This window comes from Amblyomma mixtum, chromosome 3 (genome assembly GCF_055824585.1).
Source record: "Amblyomma mixtum isolate Tamu chromosome 3, ASM5582458v1, whole genome shotgun sequence".
Lineage (NCBI taxonomy): Eukaryota > Metazoa > Arthropoda > Arachnida > Ixodida > Ixodidae > Amblyomma > Amblyomma mixtum.
Genome location: NC_143014.1, coordinates 253,169,221 through 253,184,487, shown reverse-complemented (window position 1 = coordinate 253,184,487; position 15,267 = coordinate 253,169,221). Strand labels below are relative to the sequence as shown.

General features: G+C 47.4%; 1 protein-coding gene across 1 annotated transcript in view; it reads right to left on the bottom strand.

Moving 5' to 3' along the window:
• Positions 1–6,213: 6,213 nt before the first annotated feature.
• LOC149354388 (nose resistant to fluoxetine protein 6-like) overlaps positions 6,214–15,267 on the bottom strand; it is a 49,058-nt gene continuing 40,004 nt past the window's right edge. Inside the window, exons 6-7 of the mRNA XM_089577498.1 lie at positions 8,135–8,277; positions 6,214–6,450 (exon numbers count right to left, since the gene is read on the bottom strand). Coding sequence (XP_089433624.1) covers positions 6,214–6,450; positions 8,135–8,277 — 380 coding nt within the window. The remainder of the gene's footprint in view (positions 6,451–8,134; positions 8,278–15,267) is intronic.

The window sequence follows — 15,267 nt, the reverse complement described above, 5'->3', positions numbered from 1 at the left end:
TCAATAGCCTGCGCTCATTTGCATTTTTCTCAATAAAAAATACACATTCATGGGGGACAATTTTATAACATCGACAAAGAAAAAACAATATTTTTTTAAGCGCATGATTTTGCGTCCAGTTACGTAAAGCACTAGTAGCTATTCTCGTAGATAATTTAAACATTCGGCAGATAGTAGATATTAAGAAACAGGTGTGCATTAGTCGAAAAAAATACTCCCCAAAATTTGTCTGGTTTTGACCTCTAATGCAAGCTACGTCTATCTTTAAGATTCTTAGAAAATTTTATGGCCGTAGCTTTTTTTTACAACTGCTGAGAAGGCAACGTTTAAAAGCGATTTTCAAAGTCTCCGCCCACCTTAATTATTTCGAGCCTACACTTACGCTATTAAAGGAAGAGTAGGGATAGCCTCAGTATAATTTTCCACCACTTGCGCTTTTCAAAAAGCTTGCATGACATCGCATATCATACGAGGGTTATGCTGATTCGCCTCCATTGAAATGCGGCCGCCGCACCTCGGATCATCACCGACATATAAAATTTAATAGCTATTGCAACGTACTTTGTCGTTATATTTTTCGTGCGAATGTACAGGTGCTATCATTTTAAAATTCCATTTTTTGTCTGCACTTTATAATGACGCATTTTCATTTTGCAAATTACCCTTTTATAAGGATTAGTTTGAAAGCCATTGTATGTATGCATCTGGTACGCGCTATGAAGCGTCTATTAATGTGAGCAACTGAAGAACACGAATGCATTCTTGGCAGTCTCGCCGATTTCTCGCTTCGGCCGCATCTCGGGAAGCGTCGACTTCGCGGACCTCAGCTTTTCATCGTCACGGCGTTGCTCTTCCTTCGCTCGAGCCTGTTACATTGCATGTTCATTGGCGAGCTCGTTGAATGAGCGCACTCAGTTGCAGAGCGCGTTATGACGGCTTTACTTTGGAGCAGCGTACAGTCAACAATTATGGCTGGTTGGAGCAGCCGCTGCATGAAACTGGACGTGAAAGGCATCAATATTTTAATAGGCTGTACTGTTGGAACATGATGAATATGAAGCCCTGATGCATAAGCAGTCACACAATTCTGAGTTTGCCTGGCCGTGTGTGGCTATGTGCGGAAGTAGGAAGCGTGACATACTTTTAGCTACGTTTTCGACAAGCTCAGTTAAGAGAACATGACGCCTAACCGGAAGCGAACTGCCGTGAAAACTACCGTCCACCGGCTAAAGAGAGCGACGTACTACGAGAAGTAGTGGTCAGTTACTGCAAAGATCAAGTTGGCATTGGCAGCAAGTAGCACAGTGTGTATGACAGGAATCATATATATACATCCCTCACAAGCCCCGACAGGCGCCGGCGTAGTGGCAGCAGATAGAGCGGTGTGTGTTGCAGAGATGTAATTGCCTCATTGCTATCAAGCTACGGCACCAGCCTGCGTGGAAGGAACTCATGCGTCAAGGTTGCGATCTTGTGCGACGCAGCTTGGGCCAAACAACGAGGAGAGGCGGGGCGTCTTAAAAAAGAAAAGAGTGAGCAGCAGAAAAGGTGTGTTCCTGGCTCGTGCTCTCACGCCGGAGTCGGTCATTGTGTGTGATACGGAAAATACCTTACAACGAGGTTCAGTTTGATCTGGACACGGTAAGCTTACAGGCCTGTGTCGTTGCCTTGCGAGCACATAATCGTGAATGCGCGGGACTCTGCCTCGTTATGCGCCACAGGTCGGTGGAACGAGGTCTGTGGAAGGACGGCTTTGTAGTGTGATGGGACAGTGTGATGCATAGTGGGGTGGACTGGGACGAGGCCCATTTCGAGAATGCGGCTAGCCCATTCTATATCTGACCCTGGGCAGTGACACGTTGGTACTGCAAGCATTTCATGCCGACATCTTTTTCGACGACGAGAGATACTTTTTTTTTTAAGCGAGTAACCAGACGTTAATTTCCATGTGTCACTCATGAAAGCATATAAAGGAATTGATTGCCAACGTTTTGTTTTTATGGAGAAGATATTTTTTGTGTTCTGAAGTACAAAGCTCGACAAAAGCTTTTTCTGTTCAGAGTAACGGCGCAACACCCCAGGAACACAAAAGCTGTGGATCTTTAACATCAACCAAGGTTACAATTGTACTGGCATATTTCGTGAAAATAAAACTCACGTAGTGGAATTGTGCTATCTAGTGCCTCTGAAACCATTATTTCTTCACATACTAGATATCTAGTATTTATTTGTGACTCTTTCTTACCCTGCTTATGTTTTCCGCCCTCAAAAGTGCATCTGTTGCTGAGATTTGTGTTTTCAATAATTGCCCCACTACTCGATTCAAATTCGTGAGTCTCACACAGAAAAAAGACTCCGTGATCAACGTTTTGGCAGTGTATACTAGGTTGTATCCGCGACAAAAAACTTCGTCGACGCCCCGCCGTCCACATGCGAAATCGGCCGGCGATGGCGACAGCTGTATTCCATTTACGGGCTTTTTCAAGCTTATAAAAGCTCCATTTCAACTGAAAGCAGCGCCTTTGTTGTTGGCATGCGGTAGGCTATCGACATATGCCAACCTTAATGTATCCTAAGGGTCTTTTTAAAACCGAAAACGACCATTTCTCGCGAGCCATTGGAAAATCGCGAGCCTGCAGTGCGCGCGCTGCGACACCGACCATGCATGTGCCACACGACCTTCTATGCCCGGCCTCGTATGGAGCAGCGGTGAGCTCTGCAAAGCGGTTGGCACAAAGAGGATGACGTGTCACGTGTGCCACGGAACGACGAGATTTGATGGGTGTGGCTGTGCACCCAACGCAGACGCGCGATTTTCGAATTGGGCGACGAATGGCCAGTTTTTTTAATGCTACAGCGCCGCGATAATCACATTTTCGGAGTTTTGAAAACTGACAAGATATTAGTAAAGTTGAGCGCCAAATCTCTGATTGCAGCCAGGCTCTCTGTGGAATAGCTAAAAAGTTCGCTTCTAGAATTTAATTGATTTATTGGGGTTTAACGTCCCAAAGCGACTCAGGCTATGAGGGACGCCGTAGTGGAGGGCTCCGGAAATTTCGTCTACCTGGTTTTTTTTTTTTTTTTAACGAGCAGTAACATCGCCCAGTACACGGGCCTCTAGAATTTCACTTCCATCGAAATTCAGCCGCTGCGGCCGGGATCTAACCCGCGCCTTTCGGGCCAGAAGCCGAGCGCCGTAACCACTGAACCACCACAGCGGGTCGCTTCTAGAATTTAGTTACCGTGCATACTAGTTAACACCATTCATCTGTTTTCTGAGGTGCGTCATCACTTGTATAACTATGCCGCAAAAGCGGTCTTTTTCCCTCCGAAAGCCTATTTTTATAGATCAGTGGCGGGCTTCCCTGAAATATTTGGTATAATGGATATCAGCCGCGCTCAGAACTTTTTCAATATTATAATTGAGGTGCCTGAGTGCTGAAGGGTTTGGGGTGGCACTTTACAGAGGCGTGAGATTTCAAAGCAAGTGAACTGTGTGTACCAAGATGACAATAAAATTATTAGAAATAACTAAAAAATTAAGAATGAAGAGCGAGTTCCATTTAGTAAGATTCATATGATTAGCAAAAGAAACCAGTGAGAAAAACGGGACAATAGGAAATGGAGGGCTAAAAACAACCTGTACACTGGCAATTTACTTTTATTGAAAACAGCATGAATATACAGCCAAATACAACGGCATATCAGTAATGCACAAACGGCTAAAATATTTAAAACGCTCAAGTAACGCATCCTCACTACACATCAGACACCGATGGTTGGATCAAATATGCATTCTATCAAATCCTAGATAGATGAGCAATTTCTCCAGGAATCTCCAGGAATCTCCAGAAATCTGTCGAAAAATGTAGATGAACCTGGGCTCTATGGCTGGCAGGCACCGACAGTGACTGTGGGACAGCGCCGCCAGGGTGGGTTGACCCACCCTGGCGGCGAACCTTGCCTGCGGCGACCCACCTTGCCTGGGGTTGACCCACCCTGGCAAGCTCGGCTTTCAATCTATAGACGTTTTACTATTCGAAGGCTTTGTTTTGAACGTTTCACTACTTTTAGCTGCCTGAATAAGAACGATGTCACAAAGCTAGTGATAATATGTGGTTTGGTTTGGTTTGGTTTATGGGGTTTAACGTCCCAAAGCGACTAAGGCTATGAGAGACGCCGTAGTGGAGGGCTCCGGAAATTTCGACCACCTGGGGTTCTTTAACGTGCACTGACATCGCACAGTACACGGGCCTCTAGAATTTCTCCTCCAAAGAAATTCTAGCCGCCGCGGCCGGGATCGAACCCGCGTCTTTTGGGTCAGCAGCCGAGCACCATAGCCGCTGAGCCACCGCGGCGGCAGTGATAATATGTGTTTCTTTTTATGGCCTAACTGCGGGTATCTAAGTGAAACATTTTATGTATCCTTAACGGTAACCCATGTGTAAATTAACTTGGTTTTCTTCATCAATTCAAGTTTCACGTTCGAAAAATAAACTGTTCTTTCTTGAAACTATTCTGTGTAGTCCGCCCTGCGCATACTGAAGTCTGAGTACAAGAAATGGCACAAATAAACACAAGAGATGCGCATGAGTGCTTCCGAGCACCATCCAGCTGCACTCAAAAATCCGCCAGAGTGCCGTACGAGAGCACAGCGTTCCAATCTTTGAACAGTCGCGCACAAAAGTGGACAGACCACGGTAATGGCGGTGATTGCGATTGTTCTGCGCATAAAGGCGTGTCTGGCAGAAGCGGGTGGAGAAAGAGGTTAGCGTATTCGGACACGAATATCTTGAAAACAGGCGCTTCACCGTGAGAAAGCGCTGGCGCGAACTTCTGTCAGCTGGCGTGGTCTCTCCACTTTTACGCAGGAATGTGCGTCTTTGTAACGTCCAGTACTGCGCTTAATTAATGAACTAGGAAGTGCGAGTGTGAGGCCTCGGGTAATATTGGAGACAAAAGTCTCCAGGACATGTAACCGCAGATTTTGGCGCATAGGTACTTAGTGTGCCAATGTTCCGTTGATTTCACTAGCATACATTGGAGAGCCCAAGCGCAACTTTCATCTCCGCAAGTGTGGCTTAAAATTACCGGCTGATAACAATGCTATACGCGTTAGTTGTCGGTCGCATGTCCTGGGGAATTTTGTCCCCAATGGTACATTTTGAGCAGTAAAGAAGCATACTTGCTTCGACAGCCTCAAGAATATGCCTCGTACAAACACTGACAAACGTTCCATTCGATGCCATTGCTTTAATGAGAACTCGGACAGCACACTATAACACTGCACCATATCACTTGGGACTACACGCTCCGGGTATTTACTTTCATTTTCAGAAAACACTGTAATCGCTGGCCGAGAAAACTGCCTTTAGTGGGGCGTTTCTGAGATGTCAAGCAAAATATTCCAGCGATAGCGGTCGCACGGAACTCTTCTCGGCGCATTCAGAGCGTAGGCTTTCAACGTGTGGTCACGAGGCCGACACGTAACCGGTCACGTGTCGTTACGTGACCAGCACTAGCTACGTGAGCGTCCCTCTGTTGAAGCTGTTGTGGTAGCCCAGGTTGCCATAAGTGTCTGTAGGTCTTACCTATAATCAACGGGCAGCAGCAGCACGACGACAGCTTTCGCTGAGTTTAACGGGTCATGCAGCAGACCTTAAGCTCTCAGCATTTTTCGTAACTGCTATCCTTCAAGGCCTCTCTGACACCCTGATATCCCGCAGTATGGCAGAGCGAGACAAAAGGAAGATGGAGAGGTTCGACAGTGCAGATCGTTCGGTTTTTAACTAAAATGGGAACAATTTAGTGCATGCCCCTCTTTCAACCCTGGTAACGTTTTTATTGATCCCAGGATGTTCAAGGGCCTTGATTTGGGACCTCTTTCTGATTGTAACGTACTGGCTACTCCTTCAAATACGTTCGCAGGGGTTTGAATCGTTCGACTAGCCAACGGCCTACGATCACGCGTACTCTAAGCTGTGTCCCTGTCGCCTACTATGCCCCTATCAAGTCTGCAGCCTCTTCGGTTCGCAAACATGGGTACCGGGAACCACTCGTCTCACACACTGCTTTTCGTTTCTCTGGAAGGATTCAATGATTGTTATTTTTTTACGCTGTGATCTATGAATACCTTAACTAGATGAATAGCAATTTCTGGCATTCACTCAAATTGGAGCTTCGAAGTTTCGCTTGGCAGTTTACGTGGGCGAATCACAGACGAGACCACGCATTATGCAAGAACTTAGCGTCATAATCTCCGTTTTTCTTTCCGTCTTCCAAATCATTGTTTTTGACGCAGGAGGCAGCAACTTTAGGTTTTTTGTTGTGTGCAGGACCGCGGCAGGAAAAAAGTTGTTTTTCTATGCGACCCGTAGGAGCTTCGCAGGTTGTAAACAGAAGGAAGCTGAAGATGAGAGTCCACAGCATCACGCTGAAGAATATGGTTGCCTGAAAGGAACATTTCGTAAGGTTATATGAGAAGCGACCGGGTTCCAGCTGATGACTGTTTTAAGACATATGCACAGTGCTGTGTCCCACAGTAAAAGAAACACATACGCTGTAAGAGAATCGCGAACGCTGAACTAGGCCTTCAAGATACACAAATAACAGAGGTATATTCCGCAGCACAATATATTGGGCGACTTAATTTTTGAGAGCCGCCGCGGTGGCTCAGTGGTTAAGGTGCTCGGCTGCTGACCCGAAAGACGCGGGTTCTATCCCGGCCGCGGCGGTTGAATTTCTTTGGAGGAGAAATCCTAGAGGCCCGTGTACTGTGCGATGTCAGTGCACGTTAAAGAACCCCAGGTGGTCGAAATTTCCGGACCCTCCACTACGGCGTCTCTCATAGCCTTAGCCGCTTTGGGACGTTAAACCCCATAAACCAACCAAACCAACCAACTTAATTTTTGACGCCCATGACTGCAGCGCATTTGACGGCACAGTGAAGAAGACACTTAAAGAGCGCTGACTGCCAACTAATTTTATTGGATGGCCAGCAGGGTTTTTATAGCCACTGGTGACCAGGAAGGAAAGAGCTCACAAAAAGATCCATGAAGGCTCTGGTTGCGGCGGATAACTGGCACGCGTCAGATTTCACAATCGAGATACTTGATTTCTTTGTGGAACAATGCTACTGAGGGTGTGCTTGTGCAATCGTCCTGCAATATATACAATTATGTGTGCCTCCAGTATCTCTCTTGCTAGTGCGTCACGGTGTTCTCCTATGATGCTGCGTTCTGCGTATAATGGTTCACAAAGTTCGTTGTGATTATCTTCTGCTTTGCAGTCCCTGCAATGCTTGGCGACGTGGCCTGAAGGGGCCACACGTGCGACATGGTCACAATGTTCCAACCATTCTCACGTCGCCTTCGTTCTTTTCGGAAATGCCTTCAGTTAAGCACGGCTGAACAATACAGAAGAGCAAATCAGTTCAGGAAAAGAAAAACAGTTTCCTGCTGACTTCTCGTTCGTGTAAAAGTGGTCACGCTTATTTCATTTTGCTTTTTTCTGGTGACTGCAAACAGCACTGCTATACTGTTACAAACTTGTCCGAACTGAAGTGCATTTCTGACACGTTTTGCCGCCTCTGCTGCGTTCTTTAGAATTTTTTTCATGAAGTCGGAATGGTGATCTCTAATATACCACAATGTAATTTGTAAACTGCGGGGGTTTAATGTTCACACGCGGCAAATGGGCTATAAGGGGCACTACAGTGCCAGACACGGCATTGATTTATACCACCTAGGGTTCATTAACGTGCGCTGACATTGGATCCCACGACCATGGTATCAGCACCCGAACGCCAAAGCCACTGAACCATTGCGGCGGGTGAGCACAATGCCGGTAACAGCATCGGTAAATCACATCATGACTCGAATAATGAAAAGACCACATCGAAACTGGAGCCCTTCCACGTTACCCTGCGACTCCTCTGGCCTCACTACAGGCTGCCTGGAAATTGTTCTAGCCATCTTGCACTCTCTTCAACGGTTGTTCGCTCCTGGAAGGGTTCTCAAGGCTTGTATACTATTCCATTAACAAGACTGAGGTGCAACGTCTCAAGTTTTCTTAGCTGCTTATGCGAGCCGTTAACATCAAAGTGACGCTGTTGTAGTAGGCAGGCTGTACTCACCAGAGAGAAGGTAGAGTAGTACAGCCTCTCCCTGGATTCGCTGTAGTAGAAGTGGAGGAAAGGAAGGTGGATGACGTACAGGCCGAGCGTGAGGCGGCTCAGCGGCACGAAATGCTTCCACCCCAGGAATGCCCCCAGGTATCCTGAGGAGAGAAAGCAAAGAACGATGAAGAAGCTTCACTGAATCTCATAGTTTAGAGCTCGATGGTATCGTGAATTTCTGGCCAAAAGACGTAATTTGGGGGAGCGCGTGGGTGAGTGTGCGCACGTGAATGAACGCATGTGTGAAACAAACGCAGGTTCATTCAAAAAGAAGAGGAGGGTGATCGGGCCTCGTTTAAGATGATATAACGTGCTTCTGTGTGTGGGTGGGAGAGGTAGGGTGAGTGAGAGTGCGCGTGCATGTAAGAGTATGTGAATGAGTGGGTAAAAGTAAGTGCTTGCATGTACCGCAGCGATGGCCTAGTTGTTTGAGTATCCGCCTCGTAAACGGAGGGTGGGTTGTTCGATCTCCAGTGCTGTCGGGCACCCAACCGTTTCCAGGGGGCACAAGCTTTCCCCTGCCCTAACACTTGGCTTCACTGAGGCGAAATGGTTGGAAAAATAGCTCTTTGGCGTCACCTAGTGTAGACAAACACGTTGTGTCAGCGCTGTTCGTCCAAGCTGCCCCAAAACGCTCCAAGCTCTTCGAGACGGATTCGAAGTAATGAGAGAGTGGCATTAAACTAGCTCATGGGATGTAAAAAATGAGCTGAGACGAAACGCATAGCGGTTGGCTTCACGCGTTAGGTGCCTCGACGATATGACCTGTGTTCGTAACTGGAATCTATAGCATAGGCCACGCTACTTGCCGGGGGCACACATTCACATATGGTTATCTATAGACCACCCTACTCGCTAGCGAGTAAGCCGGCGAACTGGTGACGGCGCTAAAAGTGCTGGTAGTTACAACATGATGGCACACGTGGCAACACCTAGCACACTAGCAGACAGTAAAAATGCATAAATCGTTATCAGCGTCGTAATCAGACTACGTTCATGCCTAGTACGTTTCTTTTGCACGTCCACATGCTCGGCGGTTGAATTGATGCAGTTGATTGATGACATTTGGTGATATCCTGAGCCAGCAAACGCCCTCCAAGATCTGAGAACTGCATGGCAGCAGTAGCAGAGAGGTGCTTGACTGGTACGCAGCCTCAAGCAGCCAATGGGGAAGGCCAGCAAGACCGTCAAAGGCGTAGCTAAGGTGAAAGAAGAAAAACAGAACACTGTCGTAAACATGTAAGCACTATTGTGATGGAAAGAAACGCGAACAACGCGGCGCCTACGCACTCCTCTGTTCGAATTTCCTTTTATCGCGCTTTTACCTGGGTGATAATATAAAAGAAGACGTTAGAATCGTCCGAGAATGCATCACGGACGACTCTAACGTCTTTTTGCTACCACCGAAGTAAAAGCGTTATTAAAAGAAATGCGAGCAGCGGAGCGCCTAGGCTCTGCTCGGTTCGTATTTCTTTCCATCAACCCTGTACATGTATCTCACCGATACGAATTCAGTGTCTGCCTAGCAGGATCTATGACCGGTTCTACGCCGGTCCAAGAAAGCATTTCGTGCTGGCGCCTGTTCTCGGCGACGACGTGTACCGAAATGTTTTCTTTTCGGTATCGGTTAAATTCAAGGAAATATGACGCAGATTATAATGAAGCACCATTTCATGTTCATCGTTCTTTTTTTATGGTTTATGGCGGTTTAACATCCTAAACCGACTCAGGCTATGAGGGACGCCTTAGTGAAGGTCTCCGGAACTTTCGACCACCTGTTGTTCTTTACTGTCCACTGATATGGAACAGAACACGGGCCTATAGCATTTCGCCTTCATCGACAATGAACCGCCGAGATCGAACGAGCGTCTTTCGGGTCAGCAGCCGAGCGCCATAACCACTGAGCCACCGAGGCGGGTCTAGTGCATCGCTGTCTGCCCTTGCTACCTCTTGATCCTATCAGCGCCAAAAAAATGTCAGCTAAGGCGGGAATGACGGTAACTTTTCTAATAACCTAAGTCTTCTCGAAATGCTTCAGGCCTAGACGCAATAATCATGCAGATTGATAATTGCGTGCTTCTGTTCAATACAATGCCTACAAATAACAGTGCCGTTATTTCCACCACATGAATTTGCTGCAGTCTTTAAACTGCTTGACTGTAACGACAACTGCTGTCGGGTTTCCAATCCTAGGTGTCCTCTTTTTTTTTACTAACAGGACTTACCTTCTGGGCTTTTCGCAAAGGACACATCAGCGGCAGCATCGGCGTTGGTATTTAATGACGTAGTCACATCAAATGCGAACTTCTATACGCCCTCAACAAAAACTACGTGCAGCCGGCCAAACGAGCTAGCGTTCAGGATTAGTTGTTTCTACTGCATACATTCTTTTTTAACAAAGCGCCACTTAATGGGAGACGCTACGGAGCAAAACAATTTTGTTAACATTTGTGCCAGGCGGCTGTAAATTTCGAAGTTGAGATATCTTTTCCGGCTTTTTTTTTTAATGTGCAGCCAGTTCTCACCTTTCTTTCTTGGTTTAGTTTAGTCTTGCACACGTTCCAGAAAATAAGTAACCAATTACAGTCACAATTACGCCTTCGAAATGTAACTGATTTCTGAGGTCAATAACAACCATTGAAAAGTTAATGAGGATTACAGAAAAGTAACCGATCAGTATTGCGTTGTTTGCATCCAAACGCTTTTTGCAATAACACACAATTTACTCACACTACAATGAACTTGCACGACTTCATTGCTTGATAATTTGTTACATTTGTTCATTTTGGTCAAATGTTTAGGGGAATCCCCCAAGGTGAAGTAGATTTGTAATAAGGGAGCAATTCTTAAGGGAGTTTTTTTTTAACTGCAAGGTTTCTGAGAAAGCTGTATAGCTTTCGTTTGTAGCCGTATGGCTGCGCTCGGGTGGATGCCAATGAGTTATTACTCCCTTATTACAAATCTACTCCACCTTGGGGGATTCCCCTAAACATTTGACCAACACATTTCCCACTTCGAGTTATTGATCAATTCGCTCTCGCCCTACAATAAACTTGCCGTCCTGGTTAGCTCAATTGGTAGAGCGACTGCTCCGGTGAAGCGGCGGTCCTGGGTTCGAACCCCGGACCAGGACGAATTTTTCTTTAACTGCGAGGTTTCTGAGAAAGCTGTATAGCTTTCCTTTGTAGCCGTATGGCTGCGCTCGGGTGGATGCCAATGAGTAATTACTCCATTTGTTCACTTTCAAGAGTTGTTTTTTGTAACTGTCGTCGCTAATGTTCCCAGTTTTCCTCGTGAAGAGATCCGCAGCTACGCTTAACACAGGTAAGGGCGGTATTAAAGCGTATGAATAACACCTCGCGCACCACCTCGTCGTTGCCGGCCGTTGGGGCTTGCATGCCAGGTATAGCTGCGTACGTTGCTCCTGCCCGGGAGGAGCTCCACCAGTGCGCCAGGTGAATTTTTTTCTTGTTTGTTTAGTTAGCTCAGCTGCCACTGCCGCCACTGACGCTGCCAGCTAATATTCTCTTGCGCCTGTGTTTGATTGGTTTGTTCGCTTGCAGTAGGTTATGGGCGCGTGCTTCAAACGTTTCATTGCTGTATGCAGCAGGCAGTGTGTACTGAACTTGTGAAGAAACTTGCAGTGTTCCTAAAACGCTGCTTAGAACGCGATTTTTTTCTCTGCTGAGTCCCGCTATACAAGCCGAACGCCCGTAGTGTAATCCGAACATTTGTCACGCATTTCCTCTGACTGTCGTGCCCAACTAGCGGCTTAATAGGACATATCGAAAAGCAGACAGTGAGCCAATAATCGAAACACCCATGAGGCACAAGGCTCGCAGGAAATTTGCTAACAGTGGCGGATTTTAAAGGCGCCGGCTACCTTCCCAAGCCGTGCACCCAGGAAAGGCGAGCACTGGGCCAAGCCGTGGCCTGCACATATTTGAAGAGCCCAGTAAATACCTTGGCCACTAGAGTGCTCAAGCGGTAGCATAGTGGCCACAGCATCCCCCTCGCATCCGGAAGGTGCTGGGTAATATCACCATTCACCGCCTTTTTAGAACGCACAAGGTTTCCCCGGCGTAGTGCTCGGCTCTCCTCAGGTGAAATGCTAGAAAAAACGTCTGAAGACACTCCACACTCAGTGGAAGAATCTAATAATGTTACCTTCCTCCATAAAACCGAATCACAGTCGTGTGTATCTCGTGCCTAATCAGTTTTAAATAGCATTCTCAAATTATTACCACTGACGTTCGTTACGCATATCGCCACGTATCATTGTAGTGTTCGTTCGTTCGCGCTCAAGGCCGCAGGAACGGGCAGTTATCATTTTTGTTCGTGACGCGAGAAGCGGCTGGACTAATCTTAATTGATTACAGCCATGAAGAACTGCGTCTACGTTTTCCAGATTACTGTAGTTGATTTTGACCAGTTATCTCAAAGTTTCCTTGCGGCTTTAAATTGAGCCATGCAGCGAGCGGCGGGCATTTGTAGTCCCACGACTGACGAAGACATTTGTTGCTTACGCCACTGCAATGTTCCCGATGTTGCAGCGCCTCCGCACGCGCCTCTTTGAGCAAGCATGCGTGGACGCACTGTCAATGAGCGAGGCGGAGTTTTTGCGCAAGTGGTCGACATACTTCATCGTCCTGCGCGGCGGTCGAGTATCGGCTTTCTTATTGCCCTACTGACGTGCTGAGTGCAGCGGCACTGCGCATGTGCATGTGACATCAGACCTTTGAGTTCAGCCGTCTTGTTTTGTACTTTTGTTCACATTAGAAAAAAATAAACTTCTCTTTCTATGCCACTGCCGCGCTGTTTAGTTCCTTTGCGGGCGCAAGTCAGCTAGAATAAAGAACTTCGTTTGCAACTCATGTTGCTGTCTTCCTGACCGCTGTACTACTGTCACTACAACGTGACTTCTGGTGGAGGCGCGGGGTAGGCTTTCATGTACCGGACACCCCCAGAAAGTCGTGACGCCAGCCCTCTGGGTCATTCACCGGTGGACCTAACTCCAGTTCACCCCGCCAGCCGACGTCTGCTAAGGGACGCACCTGAGTTCGGGACTCTGCCACAGCCTACCTGGAAGCGAAAGCAAACAGCTACGTCAACCATGAGCTTGCCCTAGACGTCGACTCCAATCATTCTGCAGCAGCCCCGGGTGCCGCCAACCTTCGGCGCTTCAGCTCGGGTCTACCCCGAAGAATGGATGGAAACGTTCGACCGTGTGATTATCTTTAACCACTGGGATGATGCCACGAAATTAAGGTAAGTCTTCTTCGACTTTGCCAAAGATCCTCCGTGCGAAGGAAGACGGGCATATGCGACTGCCCAACTAGGGCAGGCCAACCTGGGTAGCATTTCGCCACCGGCACCGGGGACATTGAACCCGCTGCCTCCCATATACAGGAGTTCGGCCGCCCTGAAACGTGTTGGAAGCGTGCGCGTGTCATACCCATCCTCAAGCCTGGAAAACCATCAACTGACATAAACGCCTATCGTCCTATAGCCCTTCTAAGTTTTCGTCGGGAAGTTGATGGAGAAAATGGTTCACTCCCGTTTAACCTGGGACCTGACGAACAGGGGAATTTATCCTCCGACCATGTCTGGTTTTCGAAAAGGACGAAGCAGCATTGAGAATGTTATTGCCGTTGCCAATTGTGTCAAACGCAGCAAAGTAGTGCGGTCTATGACCATTGCAGTGTTTCTTGACGTGAAGGGAGCATTTGACAATGTCACACATGAGGCAATTCACTCAGCTTTACAATCAATTGGCATTACCGGACGAATGTATAACTGGCTGCGTGACTATCTTCCCGAAAGATCGATTTTTATGTCAACAAGTGAAGGTGACACAGCTCCCCATCAAATATCTCGCGGAGTACCTCAGGGGGGTATACTAAGTCCCACCCTTTTCACTCTCACTTGTTGGCTTGGAAAAATGCTTGCCACCGACAGTTGAAATCTCTCTTTATGCAGATGACATCTGTATATGGTGTTCCGGACGCAATAGGCGCATTGTGCATGCCCGCCTACAGAGGGCAATAGGCTGCATTGATTCATTCTTGAGCAAGCGCGGTCTCGCCATGTCGTCCGATAAAAGCTCAGCAATTGCATTTTCAAGGCGTAACGTTTGACAGTGACCTGTCAAACGTTACCCTCAGAAATTTATGGGTTGTGACGTACGGTATTGGAGTACCAGCAACTTTCAGCACGTAGCGCGTGCTGAAAGTTGCTGGTACTCCAATACCGTACGTCACAACCCATAAATTTCTGAGGGTAACGTTTGACAGGTCACTGTCATGGTCCCCACATGTGCAACAGATGAAAGTCAAGCTCTGCTCTTACGCCTCTATTTTTCGTATGCTCTCCACCACCAGAAGAGGCTGTTCTACACCATCATTACTTCGACTGTATGGAGCGCTCTGTGAAGGCCTTCTGCGCTACAGTCTCCCAGCTCTGGAGGCTATCTCGCAAACTAATATTAAAATCCTTGAAGCCATGCAAGCTAAAGCCTTGCGAATCTGTCTCGGCCTTCCCAAAAACACCTCCACAATGGGTACTCTAGCTGAGAGAAGACGTCTATCGGCATCAGTGCTCTTAACCCAGGAGCTCCTTCGTGCCCAAGTGCGGTTTGTGGCTCCTGTACCAAACCACCCACTCGCTGAGTACTGCATGGAGGAAATTTCTAACATTCTCCCATCACAGTACCAGCGTCCTGTCATAACCTCCACCGCACCTTGGAGGTATGCAGCATGGCAAATTAAGATCACAATCCCTGGCATTAAAAGAAAAACAAACATCCCCAATCCTGCACTTAAATACTTTGCGCTTGAGCACATTCATAGTTGCTACAATGCGTACCGTCACATCTACACTGATGGCTCTGTCACGTCCTCATCATCTGCGATTGGCGTCTGGATTCCGTCAACATGCACCACAATTTCAGCGATACTCAGTCACCGCACCTCGACTACTGCTACCGAGCTGGCTGCTCTGCGTGTTGCATTTACTTATATCCTACAAAAACCGCCAACAGCGTGGGTTACCTTCAGACACTCTAGCGCTGCACTACAGGCGATAAATTCACC